The sequence below is a fragment of the Fundulus heteroclitus genome, chromosome 20 (genome assembly GCF_011125445.2).
Source record: "Fundulus heteroclitus isolate FHET01 chromosome 20, MU-UCD_Fhet_4.1, whole genome shotgun sequence".
Taxonomy (NCBI): Eukaryota; Metazoa; Chordata; class Actinopteri; order Cyprinodontiformes; family Fundulidae; genus Fundulus; species Fundulus heteroclitus.
Genome location: NC_046380.1, coordinates 7524797 through 7549687, shown reverse-complemented (window position 1 = coordinate 7549687; position 24891 = coordinate 7524797). Strand labels below are relative to the sequence as shown.

The following is a 24891-nucleotide window of genomic DNA, read 5'->3' as shown; positions in this document are numbered from 1 at the left end:
TGACGTCACCGGGCTGACTCTCTTCCTGCTGCATCACAGCAGCCTTTAGCAGCTCTGGTAGTACTTGCGACCGCGGGGACGGAATACACACGGCCAGTTCGCAGGTTACTAACTACCCCCTGACAGCTTTCGCGGCATCCCGACACAGGGGCTAGGCGTCAGGGAACCGGTTGCAGCGCGATAACCTCCCCCTCCCCGCTTCCAGCTGTTGGGATATGGCCAGGCCGGAACAGGTTCTGCTCTTGGAGCCTCAGCACGAACTGAAATTCAGAGGTAAGAGGGGAGGGCCCCGCCTGTGGACGGGAGGGGGGAGCTTCCTTTGCCAGCGTGAAAATTGGGGGGAGGGGGGCAGTCCAGTGTAGGGATAAACGAAACGCGGGGAGGCTGCAGAACGGATTTTTTTGACAGCGCTGGTCCGGAAAGACCGAGGCTTTTCCTGGAAGGGTTGCTGCTAGCCGAGCTGCTAGCTGGATTAGCTTTCGACGGTGAACTTAGCTGGGCCCTGTCGCTCATTTTTTTTTCCCCCGCCCCCCGCCTGCAGCAACCATATTTGAGACAATTCTTACACGAAACTTACACCTGCTAGCTTTTATAACACGATATACCCGTTTTACACAGGATATAGCCTTGTAAAAGAGTAGAAATCCAACAGCTAAATCACCTCTAAGCAGTGCTAGCTTAGCAGCATTAGCCTGCTCTCTGATTGGCCAGCCGGCTGTCATCTAATAACCTGCCAGCACACGGGACGGGGGATAGTGGGCAGCCTCTGCTGTTTAATGTCATTAACAGGCCAGTAACCTTCACAGTTTGGGGTTCATCGGCTGCAGCAAACCTCCCTGCCACGTTTTGTGTTTGCTTTAGAAGATGTCACGTTGCTTTGGGCCCAAATAATGTTACATAAACCCTTCATTGTACTCTTACTTTGGCGTCTTGCTGCAGATTAAAAAAGCCCTACCACACCTTGAAATAGAAAACTTTCTGTCAGTTGGGTCTGGAAATGCACAAAAAGATAAAAAAATAAAATAAACCGAGGATCTTAAAATAAAGTACTCGTAATAAGTCATATTTATAAAAGGTGAAAAATGGGAAATATATTTATCAGGGCAGGGTATCATCTAGGATCAGCCGATTCGATACGATTCTCGATACATAGCTCACGATACGATTGTCGATATAGCTCAGGTTAATTTGATTTGACTTCAGTATCGATATTTATTACTTTCAAATTATTGCTCAAAGTCATTCGATCAACAAAACCAGCCACATATTATATTTATGTTCAGTTTATTGAAAGCTGATATATTAACAGGAAAATAAAGTGCATTTGGTTCAATTTATTTAACGTATCGCAGAAACCAAAAATGTGCCCTAACGTCTGATTTTATGGACGAAGGAGCTTCTAAAATCCTGATATATTAACAGGAAAATAAAGTGCATTTGGTTCAATTTATTTAACGTATCGCAGAAACCAAAAATGTGCCCTAACGTCTGATTTTATGGACGAAGGAGCTTCTAAAATCCTGTCGGCCATTCCGCAAATTCGTCTCACTTACACTTCCTCACTGTGAACAGTAATGGCGCGCTGTGATAATGCCCCCTAGGGGTCGGGAGGTATATCGACATTAAAAGCCAGAACATCATTAATATTGATGTTTTTAAAAACATCAATATTAATCTTTATCAATTTATAATATTTATAATATATCCACCATGCAATTATTGAATATTAGCTTATGGGCGGCATAGTCAGAATAGATTTAACGAATGATTTAAATGTGATTTAAATTCTATTTGTAAATGTTTTCTTAAATAACATGAAAAAACTCAAAAAGTAGAAACATCTTTAATGTGTTCATACATTAAGGCTTCTGTAAACAAAGCCTCAATCATCAGTGTTCAATAAGCATCTATCTATCTATCTATCTATCTATCTATCTATCTATCTATCTATCTATCTATCTATCTATCTATCTATCTATCTATCTCATTGTCTTTATTTGTGACTTTCCTGAACTCAAAAAAAAAAAAAAAAAAAAAAGGAACTCTTGTTCATTGCTTGTTTGTCGTTTTTTTTTTTTTGCCTTCATTATGTGTAATGTGAACCGGGGTAGCGAAAGAGAAATTTCGCTGCGGTGACAAATAAAATATTCTGATTCTGAAAAGGTGAAGCAGGAATCCTGTGCAATTTAGTGCTCTTTTAGTTAGTCATTTCTTGCAAATGTATCCTATCCTAACATATCCTATCCTAACACATTAAGTTGTTTCATTGTTGCCGCGTTACTCTTACTGCATAAATATGTTGTGCTATTTTGTTGCGTCCGTATTTTAAATGCACATTCTGTGTTCTCACTTATTATCGCACGGATATGTAGTTTCATTGTGCACCTTCGTGATTTCAGAACCATGCAAAGATTTACAGGTAAATTTTATCGGTGATTGGTGACCATAAATTGATTACGGAGAAGCGTATAATTTTTAAATGGAAAAGTGTGGGAAACCGTTCATAAGACCGTAACACAAACAGGCATCGTGACAGTTGCTTTACATGAAATCTTATTAATGAGTTTCTTGGTAGACCGGCTGTTGAAATGTGCTTTGAATAACAAAATAAAGAGTGCACAGTGGCGACTGTATCAGTTGCATGAAGAAAAAATGTGTTTATTTTGTTTTTGCCTCTGTTTGGATCTTGTAATCACATGAACCACACGCCAGGTCAGTGTAACTGAAAGTTATGGAGTTTGTTTGTTTGTTTGTCTGTCTGTGTTTTGCCAGCGTCTCTATTTTTCTGATCCTCTTACCCAGAGGTCCACAAACTGTGGCTCTGCAAGGGGCTCTTTGGACCTTTCACGATTATAATGTTTTTAGATATAGATATAACAACAAATGCAGGCTTTGCATTAGGGCTGGGCGATGCATACATTCTTTTGAATTTTAAATTTTTTTAAGGTTTTAATTTTTGGAAAATGGGGATTTTATTTTGTCAATGCTCTCATTGGGCTTCCATGAAGAGGACGGCAGCAATGCTGGATATGTTTAGAAAAATATGTTGTCAAAATATTGTAAAGAGGAAACTTTTGTTTAACCATAACACGAGGCACTTTCATTTAATTTACTTTATTTTAAGTTAGTTTGAAGTTACACCAGTGAAGGGAAGCCTGTTCTTTGCTCATTGTGTAAAACCACCAGCAGCAAAGTTTTTGTTATATCTTCATTGTTTACAACGGCGGGGCGGCCATCTTGTTTTAAAGCATGTTTCACAGCTCGTATTTAGTTGCACTTTGAATTTAGGTCCACTCCCAGACGAAACGCTTGATATATAAGCACGTTTTTTTCTTTCATTTCTTTTTGTGACACGAAAAGGAAGAAGGGGAAAAAAGATCGATGAATCGTATTTGGTATAATAAAATCAGAGATTGTATTTTTAAGCGGTATCGCCCAGCCCTGCTTTGCATTTGCCATTTTTCTTATTATGTTGGAAACAAATATCCACTTCCCATAAAAAGCATATCCATCCATTTTTGTTAAACTGCTATGTTTTCCCTTTTTCTTTTTTTTTTCTTTCTTTTTTTTAAGACCTAAGCATACAAGAAAATGTGGTTATTTTAAAGTGACAACAGACCTCCTATTGTGTTTTTTTTTTTTTTCCCAAAGGCGATGTAACATTAATGGCTCTTAACATCACATAATGATCATTATATACGTCTGTCCAGGGTCGCCTATCTCCAGCAGTCATTGGGCAACAGTGGGGTACATCCTGGATACGTGGCTCTAAACAAACATTAATTAGTTGGACTGGGGACAGAAATATGTCTTTTGTTTTAAAGGTTGCAGACCCCTTCTCTAGCCTCTTAGCCATCAGGTAATTTTTTTTCTCAATATAGATTTGAGTGTATAAAAAAAAAAATCAGTTCACAACTACACAAGTTTATTTACAGAAAAATGTAGGTTTTGACTGTTTGAACTCTTATTACACCATCTTTATCACAGTACCATATTTTTGACTCATATCAACACAGTTTGCTAATTTATTAAACGTATATAGTGTCGTACAAAATGAAAGTGGTAATACATTTTAAAATGGCCTTTTATTTATTGTTAAATTCCGTACAAAACGAAAGGCAAAGGCTGTATTTAAAGCAGCACTATTGTTTTGTTTTACATTATTTTGTATATTAATATTCTCCAAAACTTTATTAAATCCCAGAATTGTCCGTTTTCCTGATCACTTCCTCCCAGATGTTAATACCAGGCAGGGAAAACGCCAACGTCTCCTACAAAGCCGTCTTTCTTTTGGCAGTTCCTAATTGTTTCTTGTAACTGTGGGCAAGAATGTAATCCTGAATCTTAAAACCTTTGCACAAGGTTTAGTTTTTTTTCTTTTTTTTCTATTTAATTGTGTTAATCTATGGTTCTCTGCAAGACAGACAGATTTCTGTGTGGGGACACTAGGCAGTAGCAACAAATCACATGCTCATGCTTAGGCCTTGAGGCACACAGTGTGAAAGCTCTGCAAATAAAGTGTCGAAGGTTTGGTTTTAACTTGGTTTTTCGCATACCATCTGAATTAAATATCCTTAAACGTCAAGCCCCGAACTCTCTCTAACAGTTGTTGAACAATTTTGTCAGTAAAAATATTAATAAAATCTAGCTAAGGGGGAAAAAATACTTTTTCTGTCTTTGACATCTGTAAAATCCAGCTACGTATTTGTCAGCTTTTCACAATGGTTTTAAACTTTCATTTGTGGTTTACATAAATGTGATCCTGCCCCCAAACTACTCTGGGTTAGCAGTAGATCAGATGTTGCGTTCCTTTCCTTAGAGTTTGCTTTTAGATTTCAAACCAAGACTGTGAAGGTCTGAAGTGACCCTTTTGTCTTTGTGGAGCAGCGATGGGAAGTGTTTGCTGAGCTGAAATCTGGTACATGTCCATGTTTATATACAATATAACTTTGATTTTATATTGTTTCCTCATTAGGGCTGGGTAACATCTAGGATCAACCGATTTGATACGATTCTCGATACATAGCTCATTTTGATTTGATTTGACTCCAATATCCATATTTATTACTTTCAAATTAATGCTCAGTCATTCAGTCAACAAAACTAGCCAAATATTATATCTATGTTCAGTTTATTGAACGCTGATATATTAACAGGAAAATAATTTGCATTTAACGTATTGCAGAAACCAAAAATGTGCCCAAATGTCTGATTTTAGGGACGAAGGCGCTTCTAAAATCCTGTCGGCCATTCCGCAAATTCGTCTCCCTTGCGCTCCCTCGCTGTGAACAGTAATGCTACGCTATACTATCGCCCCCTAGAGGCTGGGAGGTATTTCAACATTGAAAGCCAGAATATCGGTATTAATCTTTGTATCGATTTTTATGCAGAGTCCTAATCCTTATTCTAACTGCAAAGGTCTTATATGTGGGTTTTGTTTCCAGATCTCTTGATTAAAGCCTATTTGGTTTGACCAACCTGCATAATTTGTAAATGTTAAGCAATGTTTTTTTTTTTTTTTTTTTTTTTTTTTTTTTTTTTTTTTTTTTTTTTTTTTTTTTTGCAGGTGGGGATTACTGATTATAGAAGATATTAATTTTATGTATGTTTATTTAAAAGTATAAAATTCTAAAAAGCCTAGATGATCAGAGCACTTTGTCTGTGATTGAGTTTTAATCATCATACGCTCGTCATTGTTGCTCGCCTGGCTGTGAATTTCCTCCGTCATCACTGTCATTTCTGGAAAAACACAGGAGGGTGTAACAATTGTCAGTGAGCCGTTCAAACCCTTTATTGAATGTTCTGTCCATATAGAAACCATTTCAACAAATAGATGAATTGTATGCAAGAAGGGTTCTAATTGGCTGATAAGCTTCGAAGGAGACCTTTTACCTGTTCTATTAAAAAAAATATTGTTTTTCTATTAATTTGTAATGTGGTATTTGTCCAGTGTGAGCACAGTTTAGTTTTCTCCCTGTCATTACCAGCAAGTGTCACAGTTTATGGCAAAATTCAGAGTAAATCCAACATTTTCTAAGTTTTAAGACGAGTCAAAAGTGCAACACGCTGGTAGTTATTTGTTATTAGTTATTTGGATTTCTCTGGTTTATATTTTAATTAGCAGCTAGAATAATTCTGGTTCTGTAAAAATATGCATTTTTTTTTCAGGTTCCTCTTAACCACTGAGGAAATTAGGAGACCAATATGAGCATGGGTTGATTTAGTAGGACAAATTATCAAAATTATTACACAAAATAATAATAATAACAATAAAAATATAATGATGATAATAATGATAATAATAATAATAATAATAATAATATAATAATAATAATTATTATTATTATTATTATTATTATTATTATTATTATTATTATTATTATTATTATTATTATTAATAATAATAATAAAATAAATAAACCAATCCATTTGAGAAATACTCCATTTTTGATTCTATGGAAATATTTTTTTAAAAGCACATGATTGTTTCTGAGCTAAACCAGTTACTGGGTAATAAAATTACCACAAGTAGGAGGCAATTCAGCTCCCGCTCAGACCTGCTTATGTGTAGTAGACAAGTGATAATGTCCTTTTTATGAAAGTATTTGTTTTAGGTTCAGTTGTGTAATTCCAAAACATTTTAAGGTAGTTTAAATGTGGATCTGAGCCTAAAAGTATTTTTTGATTTGCTGCATTAATGGATTCAATTTAATTTAATTTCTATAGTGCCAATTCACAACATGTCATCTTAGGGTTCTTTACAAAGTCAAATTCCATTAAATCCTCCAGATTTGTCAAAAAGTTTCCCCTCTAAGGAAACCCAACAGGTTGCATCAAGTCATTCACTCCTCCTGAAAGAGCGTAGAGCCACAGTGGACAGTCATCTGCATTGTTGATGGATTTGCAGCAATTCCTCATACTGAGCAGGCATGAAGCGACAGTGGAGAGGAAAACTCCCCTTTAACAGGGAGGAGAACCTCCAGCAGAACCAGAACCAGGCTCAGTGTGAACGCTCATCTGCCTCCACCCACTGGGGCTTAGAGAAGACAGAGCAGAGACGCAGAAAGCACAGAAGCTCACATTGACCCAGGAGTACTTTCTATGTTTTATGGTAATAGCGGATGATATGCCTCCCCTGATGATGTCACAGCTAACAGAACGCCAGACCAGGTGTACCTTCTATGAAGAGAAAAATGACAGAGAACAAAAAGTTAAAAGCTGAAATAACAAACAATGCAGATTGGAGAGCAGTAAGAGAACTCATCAGAGAAAATAGAGAAAAATAGGCCCGTATGTCCTCAAGTAGCCTAAGCCTATAGCAGCATAAATACAGAGGTAGCTCAGGGTAACATGAGCCACTCTGACTATAAGTTTTGTCAAAAAGGAAAGTTTTAAGATTAGTCTTAAAAGTAGACAGTGTGTCTGCCTCACGAACCAAAACTGGGAGTTGGTTCCACAGGAGAGGAGCCTGATAGCTAAAGGATCTGCCTCCCATTCTACTTTTAGAGACTCTAGGAACCACCAGCAGACCTGCAGTCTGAGAGCGAAGTGCTCTGTTAGGAACATACGGGGTAATCTAAAGGATGTTTTCAGTAACGGCTCCATTTCTGGAGCTTTCAATCATATTTTCCTCATTTAGGTCGGGAGGGTAGATTCCCACAGGTTCTGGATGGTTTCTATTAAACATGTCAGCTTCTGTTTGGGTACCCTGTTTGCTAATGTTTACTTATGTTATTATTTGCCACATTAGCCGCTTAATCCTTTACCATTGTAGAGCGAAGATGCTCACTCTTTCGTACTTGATGACAAATCCAAAACATGCAGGACATTGGGCCCAGAGGACCAGGCGTGGAGAACCACTGCTATACAGTATAAATGCTCTACTTCCTATTGTCAGTAGCCTTCCAGGGTTTTTAATCCTAACATCCATGTTCTGACTTTTGACAATCCTTGGTCTCTACAGGAGTTGCTTGTATTTTATGGCAGATTATGATTCCCTGTTAATGTGACAGCAGGTTTCCTTATTGTTTACTGCCATCCTCATCATGTTCCTCTGTCCCCCTGATGATCCAAATCCACCGAAACACAAAACTTCCTGTTTTTCCCAACATCAGATGTCCTTTTCTAATATGATGTTTAATTTTTATACTGAATTTTATACTGAAATCATGGTAATTTAACTTGGTAAACTTGAACTCTGTCAGTAGTTGTACTCTAAACATCTCATTCAAGTGAAGGGAGCAAAGTAACAAAGTAACAGTTTATACAGATATAATCATCTGAAGTAAATGCTTACCAAATTCTATATTTCTGTTTTTATTTGGAATAAATTGATACCAGATTACTAATGTGCACATTTATTTATTTTTGTTGAGGATTGTATGCAGACTAATGAGAAAAAGAGCATAGAGTACAAAGTAAATAGTCTGAAAGCTGTCTGTCAGCACCGTATTTATCGAGCAGCTTATAAGGATGTAAACTGTAATTTGAGTCAGATTTTTTTTGATTTTCATTCACACACATAATAAATATATATATATATATATATATATATATATATATATATATATATATATATATATATATATATATATATATATATATATATATATATATATATAGACACACACACACAATATTGGATATTAATAACTAAATTCAGTTGTTTTTCTGCTGTTTCTTCATCGTATGTAAGTTTTCGATATCTCCCAACCATATTTAATGTTCAGCATTACCTTGAAATGTAATTTAATTTAATTTTTATTTAACCTTTATTCACAAGAAGCTCTACAAATAGCCTGGACTACTCTTGGGATTTAACTTTGTTACAAGAACACTATTTACCCTGTTCTGCAGTCGATGTGAATCATTAAGTCAAGCTTAGCCAACCTCTTCTAGGTTTGTTTTTTTTGTGGCGACTCTAGTTTTCTGCATTATTGACAAATCTATGCGCTCTAATGCAGCCGGCCCTGTGAGAGCCTCGTAGAGATGTCGGCTACATCTATGACGACGGCTGTAATTAATCGAAGCCAAAGTGCATTAGCTGTCCCGGTTTGGGTTTTACAGTAAAGGAAGAATGCGATTTGTAGATTTTTCTGCTTAATTTACCTTTTTCTGTGAGTTTAAAATGTTTTTTTTTCCCATAACATGTAAGTGTGAAGACAAAAACACGCTGTGTTGTTGTTTTTTTTGCCCTGACATTGTAACAACATCCCATTTTTCACCAGTAAGTTACTTTTGTGTCTGATTTTAAAAATACATTTCATCCCAATTTATTAAAATATGCATTTAAACAGTCAGTTTGTATGAAGTGGAAGAAACTGTATTTTTCTTCTGTACTCTATAATTGGATCGTTTCTGTGTGCTGGTGTTTCGCCTGCAGCAGCACATTATTGAAGCAGATTTTGATGAATCCTGATCATTTGACTCATGTGCTTTGACTCACTTTCTTACTGTGTAGCTTAAAGGCGTTACGAGCTTGTTTGATGCCAGTTATAGTTTATTCTCCGTCCGTCGCGTTTGATTTATCTTGTTTTTTCTAGCTGTTGGCATTCCAGTAATCTGACCTGGGAATGGTGTAAACCTGTCCCGTGTGTGGCCGCTGAGATCATAACCTCCTCAGCCAACATGCAAAATAAAATAAATCTTTCCGCTGATAAAGACGAGGTAGATTAAGTGTCCGTTTTAAGTGTCTCACGTGTTTATTTCTTCCCCCGCAGGTCCGTTTTCAGACGTGGTCACCACAAATCTTAAGCTCTCCAACCCTACAGACAGGAATGTATGTTTTAAGGTCAAGACGACGGCGCCCCGCCGGTACTGCGTGCGGCCTAACAGTGGCATCATTGATGCAGGCACCTCTATCAACGTCTCTGGTAAGCATAAATTAGTGCCGCTGCCTTGGATTTGTTAAATTTGCCCACTAGTTTCTCTGCTCATTCATTTATTTTAAACTGCCTTCAACACGTAGCTGCTTTTGTCAACACAAATACCTCCTACTAATTCATTAGCTTCTAATCGAAGGACTTTATAGGTAAACGATACATTATTATCTACTAATTTGCTATTCTTTACGATTATATTCCTTTAAATACATCACAAAGGGTATTTTTTTTTTATGAACTCTCCAGAGGAGAGTAGAGGGAGTTCTACCCGACTGTTTTTCCACATAAGCGGTTGTAAAGACATTGATGGAGAGACTAATGTTTCCATACGGCGATACCCCAACCAGATACTCATTTTACAGCTCCCCCTATCTGGTGACAACAACCCCAGACTGAGTTACCGGCGCTCGCTGTCAGCACGAGGTGACAAACTAAAGTCTCATCTCAGCTGCCATCGTCTTTTTTTTTTTTTTTTTTACCCTCATTAGGCTGAAAAGGGTCAACTTGGAGTCTCAAAACAGGATTTCTAGTGGTAGAAAGTTATTTCACTGGCAAACTTACAGGTGTGCTCTGTAAGCAGTTTCTATTTTTAGCTTATATCAAGTTTGTATGTTGTTTTAAAAGCGTTGCAGTTGACACAATAAAAACGACACGCGGGTTCTTGTATTTCAGGAAAATTACCTTTTTTTTTTTTTTTTTTTTTTTTTTTTTTTTAAGAAGTGAAACACCTTGTTTTGAAGGAGATATCCAGATGATCTTAAGGTCTTCCATGTTCTCCAATCATGTTGGGCTCGCCATGTTCTTCTCTGTAATTCTGATTGCTGCTCCTTCTATTTTCTCTCTTTGAAAAACTAAGGGGGCGGGGGGACACAACAAAGTTATTAAAAATAGAGATAAAGTGTGTTTGGAACTAAAAATTACCTTTTACAGAATGGTTTATGAGTCTTAATACATTCCCTGAATCGACACCACATAAAACAAACTGTACCAAAAAGATATCAGACGTACACAAAGTGAACGAGGTGAATAAGTGATTGAAGCTGTGTGTGTGAATGAAATTAAGGGAATTATTTTACTGCAGCAGTTTCAGAGACAAAAAAAAAAACGACTTTAAAAACTACATTTATGTGACGAGGCAGCAGCAGCCTGTGAGACAACGCTGAGGGAAGTAGGAACGATCGTGGCAGCTCTCGCTGCTGCATCAATATAATGTCTCCAGAACGGCTGGTGCTTTTGGTAGTCGCCATTAAAACAAAAAAAGTTGTTATTGAAAGAAAATTGCTAAAGGGGTCTAAAAAGTCACTAAATGTAGCAACAAAGACACTAAATGGACAAAACAGGACTGTTGTCTCTAGTTTTGCTTCCCTCCTGAGAGCAGTAGCCAGTAGCCAGCCTTGCAGCTAGACAGGAAGGAATGGGCAGTGTTGGTTTTTCAAAATAATTGTGGTTTGTATAAGTTCACAAATTGTAGGCTATACATATTATAGGGTAAATATGTCTTATATGTGTTACGTTGTTTTACCATATATATAAAAAAAATCTTCATTCTGAAGGTGAGGCGGCTTTTATTTTGCAGTGGCGGTCAGTATTTCTGTTGCTTGTATCCATAACAGTAGAACATTCTTGCTTCTATTGCAGAGCCTGTTGATAATAATTGATAAGAGCTGCTTCAGCTTTACTAGTTTTATAGAAGTGGTGCAATATTTAGGAAGTTGGAAACATCTAATTTCTAAGATTTGATGTAAAATGTATGCACGTGAAACATGTAATGCTCACCTTTGCTGTTACCTTACGTTGAATTTGACAGTGGCCACAAGAATGTTTTTAATGGTTATGATCCAATAGAAACATTACAACCCGAGTTTGTAAAAACATCCTTCATATCCCTAAATATGAACATTTATGCAGATCGTTGTAAACGTTTTCATGGCACAGTATGGACAGCTCTGGATTGTGTTATCATTTCATTAGCCTGTGCTTACATCCATTTCCTGTGGGCTTTTGTTTTGTCTGCACAAGAGACTGATTCATTTGTCCAAACCCGGGATCTGAGTGGATATTTATACAACATATCAGCTCAAAGGTCTCCGACTTATGTGTGATCTTTTCTAATAATCACAGGGCATGCTAGCTCCATTTCAAGTCAATTATATTTTCATAACAAAGCTCAACCTGTGAAGTGGGAGCTGATGACTTGCAGCTTATTTCTCATCTCAGGCTGTGTAGTCAGTACTTATTTCCCTTTCCGACTTAATTGAATAAGACAGACTCAGAAGCCCACAATCAGGGGAATTTTGCCCCGAGAAATCCGAATCTGAATAAATTTGAAGCAATCGCATTCACATCCTGGATAGTTTTGCCTTCAGGCCAATTTCTCAGCACCCTTCTTTGACTAAGTTCTTTATCTCACGCTGTCTTTGTAGGCTTTGGGTTTCCGTCGGCGTCTTTTTGCTTTGAACAAAACTCTAAACCAAAGTACGGCTATCGGGGCTCTAATGATGCATTCAGCTGACGAGACAAAACGACGCATGATATTTGATTCAGAAAAAGGGAAAAATAAAGCTGAACAATATTCGGCAGAAAGCTTGGAAAGCTTTTCTTTCCATAAATAAAGGTTTCACACGTCACAAACTGAGTTCTGAGGAATCTTTTAGTCGTCTTTGAACGATGAAGGCCAGGTTTGGCATGTCTTATGTAACGTGGTTTCCAAGCACGTCTTAGTTTACGCTGTTTCCAATCACACAAAACTGACAGTGCTCCTTTTTGTGTTTTCAGAAATAGATTGTTCTGATTTGTTCTATTCTGGATTGTTTTAGTCTTCTGATGAGACACGGTCTGCTTTCTGTGCACAGGTTTACAAATTTTTTATGTTTTTCATACAGATTTAATGATAAAAAAAAGACACTTTGTATCAGCCAGTTTCCAGTTGTGTAAACTTGCTGATATATATACCTTAAGGCTGGGCAACGATTAAAATATTTAATCGCGATTAATCGCATAATTTGCCTGATTAATCGCGATTAATCGCATTGTATTTACAAACTCCAAGAATGAATTCAGAAGTAGTGTAAAGAGCACTTTTATTTTAATGTTCTGCTGCCATATGAACAAAAGTGTTGTAACATTTGTAGCACTTATCAGTAACACATATTTAGTGTAAAGCTCAACTTAAACATGTAAAACAAAAAATAGCAATAATAATAAATTAAAGCTTATTGCCACTGACAGGGAATTCTCTTTATGAGGAAAAAATCTACCAAAAACAGGCAATTTCTGAGGTAACCGCAGGGAGCAGCATTACCATTTTATGTTAAATACCAAAGTTTAACTTGGCAGTGGTTACAACTAACTTGTTTCTGTCATATTTGTTGCTGTAAGAACTTTAAACTGAAATGCTTTCTAACTCGATATGCGTGCATGTTTATTTGACGTTGACACGCGGTTTTTTGTTGTTGCTTTCTCGCGTGCATATAGTGAATGGCAGGGAAAAACAGGCAAAAACACATGGATACTTTGAAACGAGAAGCGACTTCACCGACGGCATCGATGCAGACTCCGCTCCGCACAAAACTTGTTCCGGCCGCCAACTCACCGCCTCGCCTAAGCAAATTCCTGCGGGAAACACCGCCTTCCGCATGTCGGTTTTGTTTTTTCCGGCCAGCACCTTTCTTCCTCTTTGAATCCGAGGCTTGGCTGACAGCGAGGTTATTGGCGCATTATCGCCACCTACTGTTCTGATTCAAACCCCTACACCGCAGCAACAGACCTTCACAAAATAAAAGCATGTGAGCAACATGCGTTAATGCGCGTTAAAGAAAATATCGGCGTTAATAGTCTAATGAGTTAACGCGAAATTAACGCGTTAACTTGCCCAGCCCTAATATACCTATAATTAGATAAATACAGCTGTAATTTAGCTGAGGATAAAATTTCAAGCCGTTTTTGACCAAAAAAACCCAAAAAGTACTTGCAAGTTTCTGCTCATTTGCTGTTAAATAAGCTCAAAGGAGTGTATATAATTAATAGGTTTTGCTTTAACTGAGCAGATCAACTTACCGTACATACTTATTTCCTTAAAGTTGTAGTTAATTACTAAAACTGTGCAACACTAGAAAAAAATGCAATCATCATGTCAATGTCAAATATTTATATTGAATATAAAATATTATATGTACAAAGCCTTCTATTTATGTTTTTTTTAGGGCTTTTTAAACTTTTTTTTTTTTTTACACAAGGCGAAGGCTGGGCTCTGGTGTTGTTCTGCTACAACAAAAAATTAACCGTTTTTATACGCCGCTGGTTGTAGCATTAGACAAGACGAACAAATCACACCATCTGAAGCCATAGATGGAAGATGGTTTGAATGACTTCTTCTCCTTAAGATGGGTTCATTTTTCCTCCTCTCAAACAATCTTTTTTTTTTTTTTTTACGCTGTTCATTGTTACTCAGACTAATTTTCATGCTTCCCTGCCTCCATTCTCTGGCGTTGTCCCTACGGACCCACGCTAGATGGCTGTGCAAATTGGGACTGACTGAAACAGGACATTCTCAATCTGTCCGTGCCGTCTGTTTCTGATTTGCGATGTTGAGCCACATTGATTGCTGAAATGGTGCACAACTCTGCTCTTGGGAGCATTGGCATGTGCCATATATATGAAAGTCATACCGACATCCAGACAAGCTTTGAATTTAGGTCATTTGTTTTCAGTGAAATGGGAAAAAAAAAAAAAAAAAAAGTAGTCCCACAAGCAAAGTGGATGTAGTCGGGACTGACGTCAAAATATGTCTTTTGATTACTTCCTGATTTAAAACCTGCAGACACGGGAGGGAAATTATCCTCCGTTCTCATCTTTCCAGACCTCCTTTTGACGACACCAGTAAGTGATTACTGTAAATCATTTTTACAGCTTTAAAATACCTTCTTGCTGACATCAAATAACGCCACAGACGAGGAGGACTTATGCGATGAGAGGCCGAGGAGGAATATTCCAACTCCACACCTGCTTTTTGTTAGGGGGGGGGGCGATATGTAATGCTGGGGAAGAAAAAGACTTAGAAGTTGTTAGAAAGATTAGCCCCCAGGGGCATCTGTTGGTCCGCCACTGGATCGTCATCATGGTAACAGCAACGACTTATTTCCACCACTTTTTCCAGGCTGTACAAGCAGGACCGGAGCTTTTGACGCATATAATTGCTGTGATTTTAGCAAATCTGTAGAAACCAGAAATGTGAAGAATAATAACGTTAAAAGAATTATGCTATTTTAATTTAAAATAATTCATACAATTATGATGTCAGGGCAAAAAGAAAGATCCTAAATCTTTAGTACACACACGTCTCGGGTTTAGGGGTTGATATGCAACGGAGTCTGCTGTGATTGCAACATTGCTCTAACATTTGCGATTCCTAATGTCCAAAAGTGTTTATTATTAAAACAGTTTGGCTATGTTCTATTTTAAAGGTATGATTTTTATTTTGTTCTTCCAGTTGAAAACCTGCATCGTGTTTCCCATCACTACCAGTTATCATGTTGAATTAATCTTGATTTCAATACTGGTCAAAGCAAAAGTTTTGAATCCAACTGACCCTAACCTTTTTTTTTTTCTGCATTTCGCTTAATTCAGATCAAAGCGTTTCAAGGAACATTTTGTTTATTGTTGTATTTACAAACCAAATTAATTTAGAAGTTTATCAAACAGAGTCGGCAGTTGTAGCTGGCCAAGAAAAAAAAAAAAGAGAGCCAGATTTCTATTGCCGGGTGATTTATTGGCGGCATTACTAATCACTAGTCATGATTTTAAAATGAAGCACTTTTTAGCTGTGAAAAGTGAACACTGCTATGTCTTATTAAGATTCAATTTATGTTTCCTAAAGATTCTATCCCTACAAACAATTAAAAAAGTAAATAAATATTAAAAAGAATTGAAAGTATGTTTGAAGCAACTGTGTTTTTCTTCTTTCAGCTCCAACCACATTTATTTTCAGATCTACTCTCATGGCTTAAAAAATAAAACAACAACTTTAAAACCAAAGCAAAATATATTCTGACTGGGGTAAACTGGATTATTAATTGTCATTTTGTTTTTCAGTCATGTTGCAGCCTTTTGAATATGATCCCAATGAAAAGAGCAAGCACAAGTTTATGGTCCAGTCCATGTTAGCGCCTCCTGACATGACCGACATGGAGGGAGTGGTAAGTGTTTCTCCTCCTTCACTAGTTTGGGAATATTTGCTCAATGACTCTTTTGTCTAATTCAGCTCTTCTGCTCATCGAAGCAGCCGTGTTTCTGCGTTTCTTTGTGCCGCTGCAATGGAAAACACATTGAACACACGTGATCTGTGACAGCATGTGTTTCCCCCGAGGCGACATTTTAGCTTCTGGCCAGCTTACTCGCTTAGAACATTAAAAAGAGAGTTCCAAGTTTTCATGGTCATAATGTTTTGCTGATTCTTTCACACTGTTGGTACGCGATAAGTCAAAAAATTAACAATTATTATCAGAGGTTTACAAAATCAGATGTATTATTTAGAATAATTTATGCATTTTGGTTTGTCTTGATGAATGAAGCAATTTTTGTGCGATTATTTAGGTACGATTTGACCTTAAATTCATTAAAACAGCGGCATGTACATGACTGGAACTGAACGATGAAGCATCCAAGTTCATCTTTCAATTTAAAGTCAATTAACTTACTTTTATTTAGCACCAAATAACAACAGATGTTGTGTCAATAATAAATACAGATTGGTTAAAAGTTTTTCCATCTAAGGAGACCCAGCAGATTGCATCAAGATACTGACTTGCAGCCTTCACTCCTCCTGGACTAGGCTGCAGCCACAGTGGACGGTCGCCTGCAATGTGTCCTTGACTTTGCAGCAATCCCCCATACCAAGCATGCATGTAGCGACAGTGGAGAGGAAAAATCCACTTTAATTCAATTCAATTCAATTTTATTTATATAGCGCCAATTCATGTAACATGTCATCTCAAGGCACTTTACAAAGTCAAATTAAATCATATACAGATTGGGTCAGATTATACAGATTGTTCAAAAATTTCCTATATAAGGGAACCATTTAATATATAAGGGATTGCGTAAAAGTCCGGACAGTCAGCATTCAGTTCTCCTGAAAGAGCGTAGAGCCAAAGGAAGAGTCGTCTGCATTGCTGATGGCTTTGCAGCAATCCCTCATACTGAGCAAGCATGAAGCGACAGTGGGAAGGAAAACCTCCAGCAGAACCGGGCTCTTTAACCAAGAATCGAGAAGCTTTATTGTCATTATGGGTTACCGTAATTACATTTTTTGTGAGGCAGACACCAGCTCAGAATGCACATAGTTATACAAAACACACAGACACAACAAGACATAATCATTCCCTGAGGGGCCTAAACATGCATATAGTCCTTAGCAGCTGATGAACTAATTTTAGAGTCAAAGTCAGATAGCAGTCTGAAATACCATGCAATGGATTTAGTTGCAGAATTGTGCAATTTGCATTAAATTTCCAAACAGGCAATCCCTGAGAGACTGAATTGGGCTAATGCACATTTTTAAGCGAGAGACAGTATTAGTGAATGTCATCAGATCAGAAACCTGTGTAACCAGTAGTGTGTAACGGATTATGATCTGGACTGATGGTTTGTTGATTTTCAGCATAGGGCGATAACCCTTACAGCTTTGGAAAAGAAGCTGTTTTTAAGTCTGTTAGTTTTTGATGTAATGTTCCTGACGTGTTTTCCTGATGGAAGTGGGACAAACGGTGCATTTCTCCTGGGTGGGATCTGTGGCTCAGGTCGTCTGGCCATTTTCTGGACCAAAAGGAAGAAGCCACCAGTTACCCGTCCTTTCTAATAAAGAAATTGTATAGAAATCTGTAGGAATGTGATTCCCTTGAATTTCTTTAATCTTTTTTTAATCCTTCTTTTTTTCATTTCACACAGCTAGATACCACTTAAATGATATTGTTGCTGAAAAGTGCTTTATGAATAAAGCACTAAGTAGTCTTCCAAACATTGTTCTCCAAACCCAATGAGGATGTCAGCAAATATAAAAGCAAAAAAAAAAAAACAAATTACTATGTTAATACAAAGTCTAATTTGCTGCTTTTGATGAAAAAAACAAGCTTTAAACTCTGAAAATCACCGGTTAGATAAATGCAAATGTCAGAAAAAAAATATCACTGTGTAAACGCTCTTTAAAGTATGAAGATATATTGGTTATTAATAATAAACAAATTTTTTGTTGTGCTTAAAGCTAATTAACAGTATTATTGGTATATATTTTTTGTAATGGGTACAATTTTTTCCCCCTTATTTAACTTGTCTAATATGTATTTGGAAATAAGTGATTTTTATCAGTCTGTGTTTATAACATGATAATAATGTAACGTTTTTTGCAGTTCATTAGAACTCTGTGGTGCTTCTTTCTCACTGGTTATAATAATAAGAATAATAACTTTTTATTTCCGTCTCCAGTGGAAAGAAGCAAAGCCAGAGGAGTTGATGGACTCTAAGCTGAGGTGTGTCTTTGACATGCCGGTGGAGAATGAAAAGACGGTGAGCTCATGTCCTTTTCTTTACCGTGAATAGTGTCGCTACATATCGGTCAGATAGTTCAAATTCTTGCACCGTGGTATCTGGTAAAACATTTTTCTGAAACTTTGTCAGATTTTTAGGCTTTATTGTTTCTTTCCAAGCCTATTCCACAAAAAGTAAAAAAAACAAAGCAACTGGACTTGTTTTCCGAAGTTTGAAGACGTTTCGCTTCCTCTCCAGGAAGCTTTCTCAATTCAAAAGGTCTGGAGTAATGTGGAGTACCAAGCTTTATACTACTGCCCAACAAAGGCCTTGTAATGGCTTAGATAACATGCAAATTCAATCGAAACAGGTCCACCCCTTAGTAAATGGCGGTCGTTAAGGCCATTAAGGCAGCAGATTGAACCCAAACTGGTCCACTTCTCTGTAACGAGGAGTCGTTAGGGTTGTTATTAGCCTGGGTTAAAGGAACAATGTTTTGTATGAGGGTGAGAACTGAGGTGATGATTGGCCAGAATTAATTCTATATCTGTATTATAAGTTTTTGAGAGTTGGAACCGAAGGCCTCCTCCTCTGTTTAAGGTTGGTCTTTCTCTCTTATCGTAGATGTCTTCCTTCACACCCCTTTCAAACCATTTCCATAACCTTTCCAAGCCCATCTACACTACTTCAAAAATGGTTTTGCACTCTGTTTCTTTTTGTTTTTTCTTCTAAAATCTGGTTGCCCTCTTTTCAATTATTTTTCAATTTCCTCCCGTGTTCCTTCACCTTTTCCATCCAACAGCCGCACCGACGCTTTAACGGTCTGTCAGAGAGCCACTTTGTTTTCGTCTCAAATCTAGTTTCTATTTATTTTTTTTGTGATTCTTCTTAGGCTAGCTGATTCTGTTCAGCTGTGGACACATTATTTCAGCATAGATAGGAGGGAAGCCTTAATGGCTTCTTGAACTCTGGGAGCCAAAACAACTTTCAGTTGTTGTTTTGAATTCGTTACGACTTACAAGAGACATTCACTGAGCTCCCAGTAGGGGGCTGGATGCCACAGAGCGTTTTAGGCAGCCATAACCGTGATGGAAACCAGCTTGATCCTCTTATGAAAGGCACCCCCCCTTGGTGAACTCCCCTACAAAGGTGTCTGTGTCTTTGCGCCATTGTAAGCGAAACGGTGTCATGGTTCCCGAATGTAAACAGATTCGGTTTAAAGTGTGTCCCAGGATCGGCATGTTAACGTCTCAGCGGCAGTTTACTGATTGCATCAAAGCCTGTCCCTCTGCGTCCCACTTCCAGCATGACATGGAGTCCAACAAGATGTCGTCGAGCTTGCTGAAGTCGGAGTCGTCTGCGCTGCCCACAAAGTCACTGAGCTCCACCTTGGACGACGGAGAAGTAAAAAAGATCATGGAGGAGTGCAAGCGGCTGCAGATGGAGGCTCAAAGGCTACGGGAAGAAAACAAACAGATAAGAGTGAGTAAAACTACTCAAACGACCAGAATTACGTTTTTTTTTTTTTTATCTCCTCCTTTCTCTCGCTTTGCTCCATTTCTCTGAAAATCTCACAACTGGAAAGTTGGTGAGCAGAGTTTAACACATGCCTGATACCAACGTTTCCCAAAGCTAAGAGATTATTTTAATGGTGGCTTCTTGTGAATTGCTTTTCTCCCCAAAAAGCACAATTTGTCTGATTTAAAATCGCTCTTTAGCTGTGGTTCATTATGTTAAATGGGATCTCCGGTGCTCACATTGTTGGTTTACTGACACCACCGTGTCAAATAACAATACATTGCTTCTGAGCACTGAGCTCCAGTATGTTAAAGGTCCCATAAAACAGCTAAAGACTTTGTTTTAAACACAATAAAATTTTGAAAAACACAACAACTACGGACGATCTCTGCTGCACTGAGTTGGTAGAATGAGAAACCTTGACTATTTTAAGCTCCCATGACCAGTCATGCCATTATGGGAGAGATGCACTTTAAAAAAACAACATTATCTGGAGATCTTTTGAGTAATTAGTCATTAATAATTGCATTTTTTTTTTTTTAAACAGAAAATATTTGTCACAATGGTAAGATCAGAGGGCTATTAGCATTGTGACAGACTGTGGAAAGAAAGTATCCATCAAAAGTTTACAGGAACATCTCAATAAATTTGAATATTGTTAAAAGTTTAATATTTTTAGAAAGTGAAACTCATGCATTATATTGACTCATTACAAGCAGGGTGAAATATGTTAGTTATTTCGTGTGTTGTTGATGATTAATAATAAAACCCAAAATTCATTTTCTCAGAGAATGTAGTTAATATATTAATATGACATAACAGCAATTAGAAAAAAGCATTTTTGATACTTAAAGTTATGTAATGGCCATAGTTAAGCGTATAGAGTAATGGGGAAGTCATTGACGCCCTCCAAGAGGAGGCTAAACAACAAAAGGTCATTGCTTAAGAAGCTGTTTGTTCTAAGTGCTGCTTATAAGAATACCGATAGAAAGTTGAGTGGAAGGAAAAGGGGTGGTAGCAAAAGTTACCAGCAACAGAGAAACCCAGAGATAAAATGATGGGGAGCTTCAAAAGGATTGGGCCGAGGCTGCAGGTAGAGCATGCAGAGTCACTACACACAGACAAATCCTGCACATGTGCTTTGAAACCACTGCACATACTGATGTCAAAATAATCTGTATCGGCCTTAAAAAAAACAACAACCCTGTATCGGTCGATCTCTACTAACGCATCTATATTATACATCAGTTTCCCTTTCTGAAATGAGTGATTAAACATATCGAGTCTTTTGAGATGTACATGTCGACAGCTCATTTTTGTACTGATTTATATCCATAGTAAAGATCAGCAAATGAAATCATTTATTGAGTCAAAAGGAAAGCGGAGCCCTCCGCCCTTCGACGGTTATCCAAAAGCCCAGTTTCTTCTGCGATGAGTAATTTAAATTGCTGAGTATGCTATCAGTCACAACTATCAATGAGGTAAGGGGTTCTGTAAAAGTTGGGTTGGGCACGAGCCACACATGCTGCCAAGAAAGAGTCGGCCTCCTCTCAAACATCCCCCCCCCCCCAGTTCCTCCCCTTTAGGTTTTTGCCAGAGGCAGAGCGATTGTTGGCTGCTCCTGTGGCTCAGATTAAACTAACAGAACCCCCCCCGCCCCACCCGCTGCTGGGAAATGAAGTGTACTAAAGCCTGGCGCCTTCTGCGTTCCTCTGGTTTTTTTTTTTGGGTCACATGAAACTTCTGAGCAGATCCTATTTCTTTGAGCTGATAAATAAACTTTTGTCCTATCTACCTGATTGATAAACTGGCCGTTTTGATTACGTCATCTCCTCACATCTATCATGGATTTATTTATTTTAACCCTTCTTTACTCTCCTCTCTCTCCAAAACCCCGTTCCAGGAGGACGATGGTCTCCGGATGAGGAAGAGCAACGTCATGTCGTCCCAGCACGCCTCGGGCTCCATGAAGAGGGAGGAAGGGTTGAGCGCCCGCTCCGTGGCCCTCATCCTGCTCTTCTTCATCATCGGCGTCATCGTGGGGAAGCTGGTGTTGTAGAGCGCAGCTCTCGGGTCGGCCGCCGCATGCTTTCATGGTGGATGAAAACAAACAGGATCTGGGATTTTTGGATCAGAATGCCATAACTGCTGGGTGGGTGGGGTGGGGTGGGGGTTGGGGTTGGGGGTTTGTGTGGGGGTGGTACTAGTTTTGATTCAGTCCCATTTATGTAAAAAGGAAAAAAAAATCAAATGAAATAAATCTAAAGTGTAATCTATGAGAGAAAAGAGAAAACAAAATGACTCATCTTATGAACAAACACACCTGTTCCAGGTCCCTGCCTCTGCGTAATCATCACATAATCCCTCTGGCCTTCTTCCCAAAAGTTTCATGTGCTCGGATGATTTGCTTCAGTGGTTCTGGGGGGGGGACGGGGACGGATTCATGTTGTAACCGGTGATTCAGGTCGGTGGATCTCACACAGGCGAGCTAGCGCAGACGCGACCGGCTCCGGTTGCAGCCGTTCGAATGTCATTTTATTCGATTGTTCTTCTAATTGAGGCGCGCCAGAGCCAGTCAGACGACCCCCCCGTTGTTCAGTAAATCCTGGTTTTCCTCACAAGTGGGACCCCCAGTTTTTAAAGGAAGGAAGGGAGGATCCAAACAGTCGGGGTAATACACACAGGGCTATAACACAGTCTTCTCCAGTTGAAGGCTTTGGATAAATCTCGTCTTTTGATTGTGGAAGACGCTCTTTGATCCGTGTAAGAAACACTACAACAGGTGTTTTTTTTTTTTTTTTCCTCATTCCCTTTTTATTTTTGCCCTAATTTATTCTTGTTCACCTGTCAATCACTGCTCACCACATCCTTGCTTGTCGGAGGCGGGTGTTTTTGCATGCGTTCACATCTGCGAGTGTTGCATCTGGACTTTTGAACCTAATTTAATTGCTTTTGTCATTTGACTGTAGATTTGCACAATTTAATTGCTGTTTATTTCCCCCCCCTCTTCTTTCTTTGTCCTTTTTTTCTTCTTGCAGTTTCATTGTTTTACGATATAAATATATATATATATATATTATTTTTTTTCTTTTGTTAGGATGTAAAGCAGTCAGACTATTTCAGTAAACGGAGGCGACGATTCTGTAAATCGATATGAAAGCTTTGCCTTGTGACCTGTCGGGGCAAGTTATTCTCAGGCCAAGATGGAGGTACAATTACAATGAATGATAAAGAAGGAGATCACATGGCTTTTCCTGACATCAACAGGATCGAGGTCCTAAATGCAATTGGGGAGGGGGACAACAAATTTTGCGCTCTTATTTTGCTCCGTCTCCTAGTTAGTCATACATTTGTTGACATTCTGTCCTATTTCTGGCAAATTCATGTAAAAGTCAGTTTAAAAGGTTGAAGCTACTCTCCACTGCTGGATTACTTTTCTCTCTCACAAGCCTGTGTTGTTCAGTTTTGGTGTATTTTTGTTTATCATTTCTGTGGTTTCATCTCTGCATTGAATCACAAACATTTTATGGATGCACTAAACTTCAAATGATCGCAGCTCTTTGTGCAGCTGTGCTGTTGTCTAAAGCAGCAGCAGCAGAGAGTCCACATGATGCTACCGGCCTTTTATCCATAAATAAACCACACACATGCTCACAAATCATTTCATCTTCACGTGCACGTATTGTGGGAGAGGAATGTCATTTTGCTTTCATTCTTTATAGAAAAATCAAGCGGTTGGTCATATTTTTAATCCAGCTGTGTACAAATGAAATCAGTAAACGGTTGACAAAAAACATTCTTTCACAGTCGTGTTTGCTGGGAAATAAAGAAATGTCAGAAATGTTTTTTGTTTTTTTTTTGTTTTTTTTTTCTGTTGAGTGGAGGGAAAGTTAATATGGATCTGGTTGGTGGGTATAAGGAAGTTCAAATAAACATGAGTTTGTGTTTTTACCGTATCTCTGTGAAGTTTTTGGGTTGAGGACGACTTTCTTGGAGGGGAGGGCAGAGCGGACCGGAGCTACAGTTCAGTCTCTGGTTAACAGATTTCCACAAAGTCCCTGTTTCTGTTTGGAGCATCCAAGTGTTTGACACAAATATTAAAACGGCAGAACATAACTCGGCTATCACATGTGTAAATTCGATGCTGTAAATAACACCGTGTTGGGACTGACCAAAGCGAAGCAGTTATGTGTGAACACTAATCGATCCAGGCCTGGTTGTAAAGATGAACCTTCCTGAAGTCTCCAAACATCACCGTGGTCATTGTAAGCACTCAAGAAACTGTTTTGTATGTATATAAATAAAAAAAAGTCTATCCGAGGAGATGATTAAAATTATTAGTCGAGTAGTCTGGTGTTTAAAAAAAAATTAAGCGACAAAAAAAAAAAAAGCCAACTCAAGCTGGTTGGACTATGTAGCATCTTAATAAATTAAATGAATAAAGCTTCTTCCTAAATGTGTGAAGTTATTTTCTGTTAAAAACAGCCTCTACCAGTGGCTCAGAAAATCTTTTTTTTTTTTTTTTTTTTTAACGAACCAAATCTGATTTAGGGAAGAGAAATTATTAAAGATGCAGCACTTGCCAACAAAGGGAGTTTACTGATTAACAATTAAGACACAACTTTTAAGCGGTTTGAGATCAGATTGTTTTTTTTTTTTTTTTCCTGATTGATAAAGATCATGAAAATATACCGTCCCAAATAAAATGTTAAGCTTGTTTTTATATTCTGAAATGGTATTTTTTTACTGTGCAACAGCAGTTTAGTTGCACTTTGGTTAGACTTGTTTAGATTCTCAGAGAATATATAAAATACAAACAGCAGGACGGTCTGACCCCCTTCCACAGGGGCGTTAACCTCAAAGGGCCCTTGCTAAATGTCTGGTAACGGAGTGCTTTATGCACACTTAATGAAAGGTTGAGTGGAGGCCAGCAAACTGCCGTGACCTGAATCCCATAGGAAAATTAGGGTTT

General features: G+C 38.1%; 1 protein-coding gene across 1 annotated transcript; it reads left to right on the top strand.

Annotated features, from left to right (window-relative positions):
* On the top strand, positions 1 to 22091 carry LOC105918737 (vesicle-associated membrane protein-associated protein B/C). Its single transcript, XM_012853891.3, has 6 exons — positions 1 to 273; positions 9720 to 9872; positions 15972 to 16075; positions 18360 to 18440; positions 19707 to 19883; positions 21823 to 22091. The coding sequence occupies exons 1-6, from the start codon at positions 216 to 218 to the stop codon at positions 21976 to 21978; spliced, it is 729 nt and encodes a 242-aa protein (XP_012709345.1). The 5' UTR covers positions 1 to 215; the 3' UTR covers positions 21979 to 22091.
* The last annotated feature ends 2800 nt before the right edge of the window (positions 22092 to 24891 follow it).

What these genes read in the sequence shown, in the direction of transcription:
- LOC105918737 (XM_012853891.3), top strand. Translation starts at nt 216, where the DNA reads ATGGCCAGGCCGGAACAGGTTCTGCTCTTGGAGCCTCAGCACGAACTG. An exon ending in TGACCGACATGGAGGGAGTG is followed by an intron (nt 16,076 to 18,359) that starts GTAAGTGTTTCT and finishes TTCCGTCTCCAG; the next exon opens with TGGAAAGAAGCAAAGCCAGA. An exon ending in CGGTGGAGAATGAAAAGACG is followed by an intron (nt 18,441 to 19,706) that starts GTGAGCTCATGT and finishes TCCCACTTCCAG; the next exon opens with CATGACATGGAGTCCAACAA.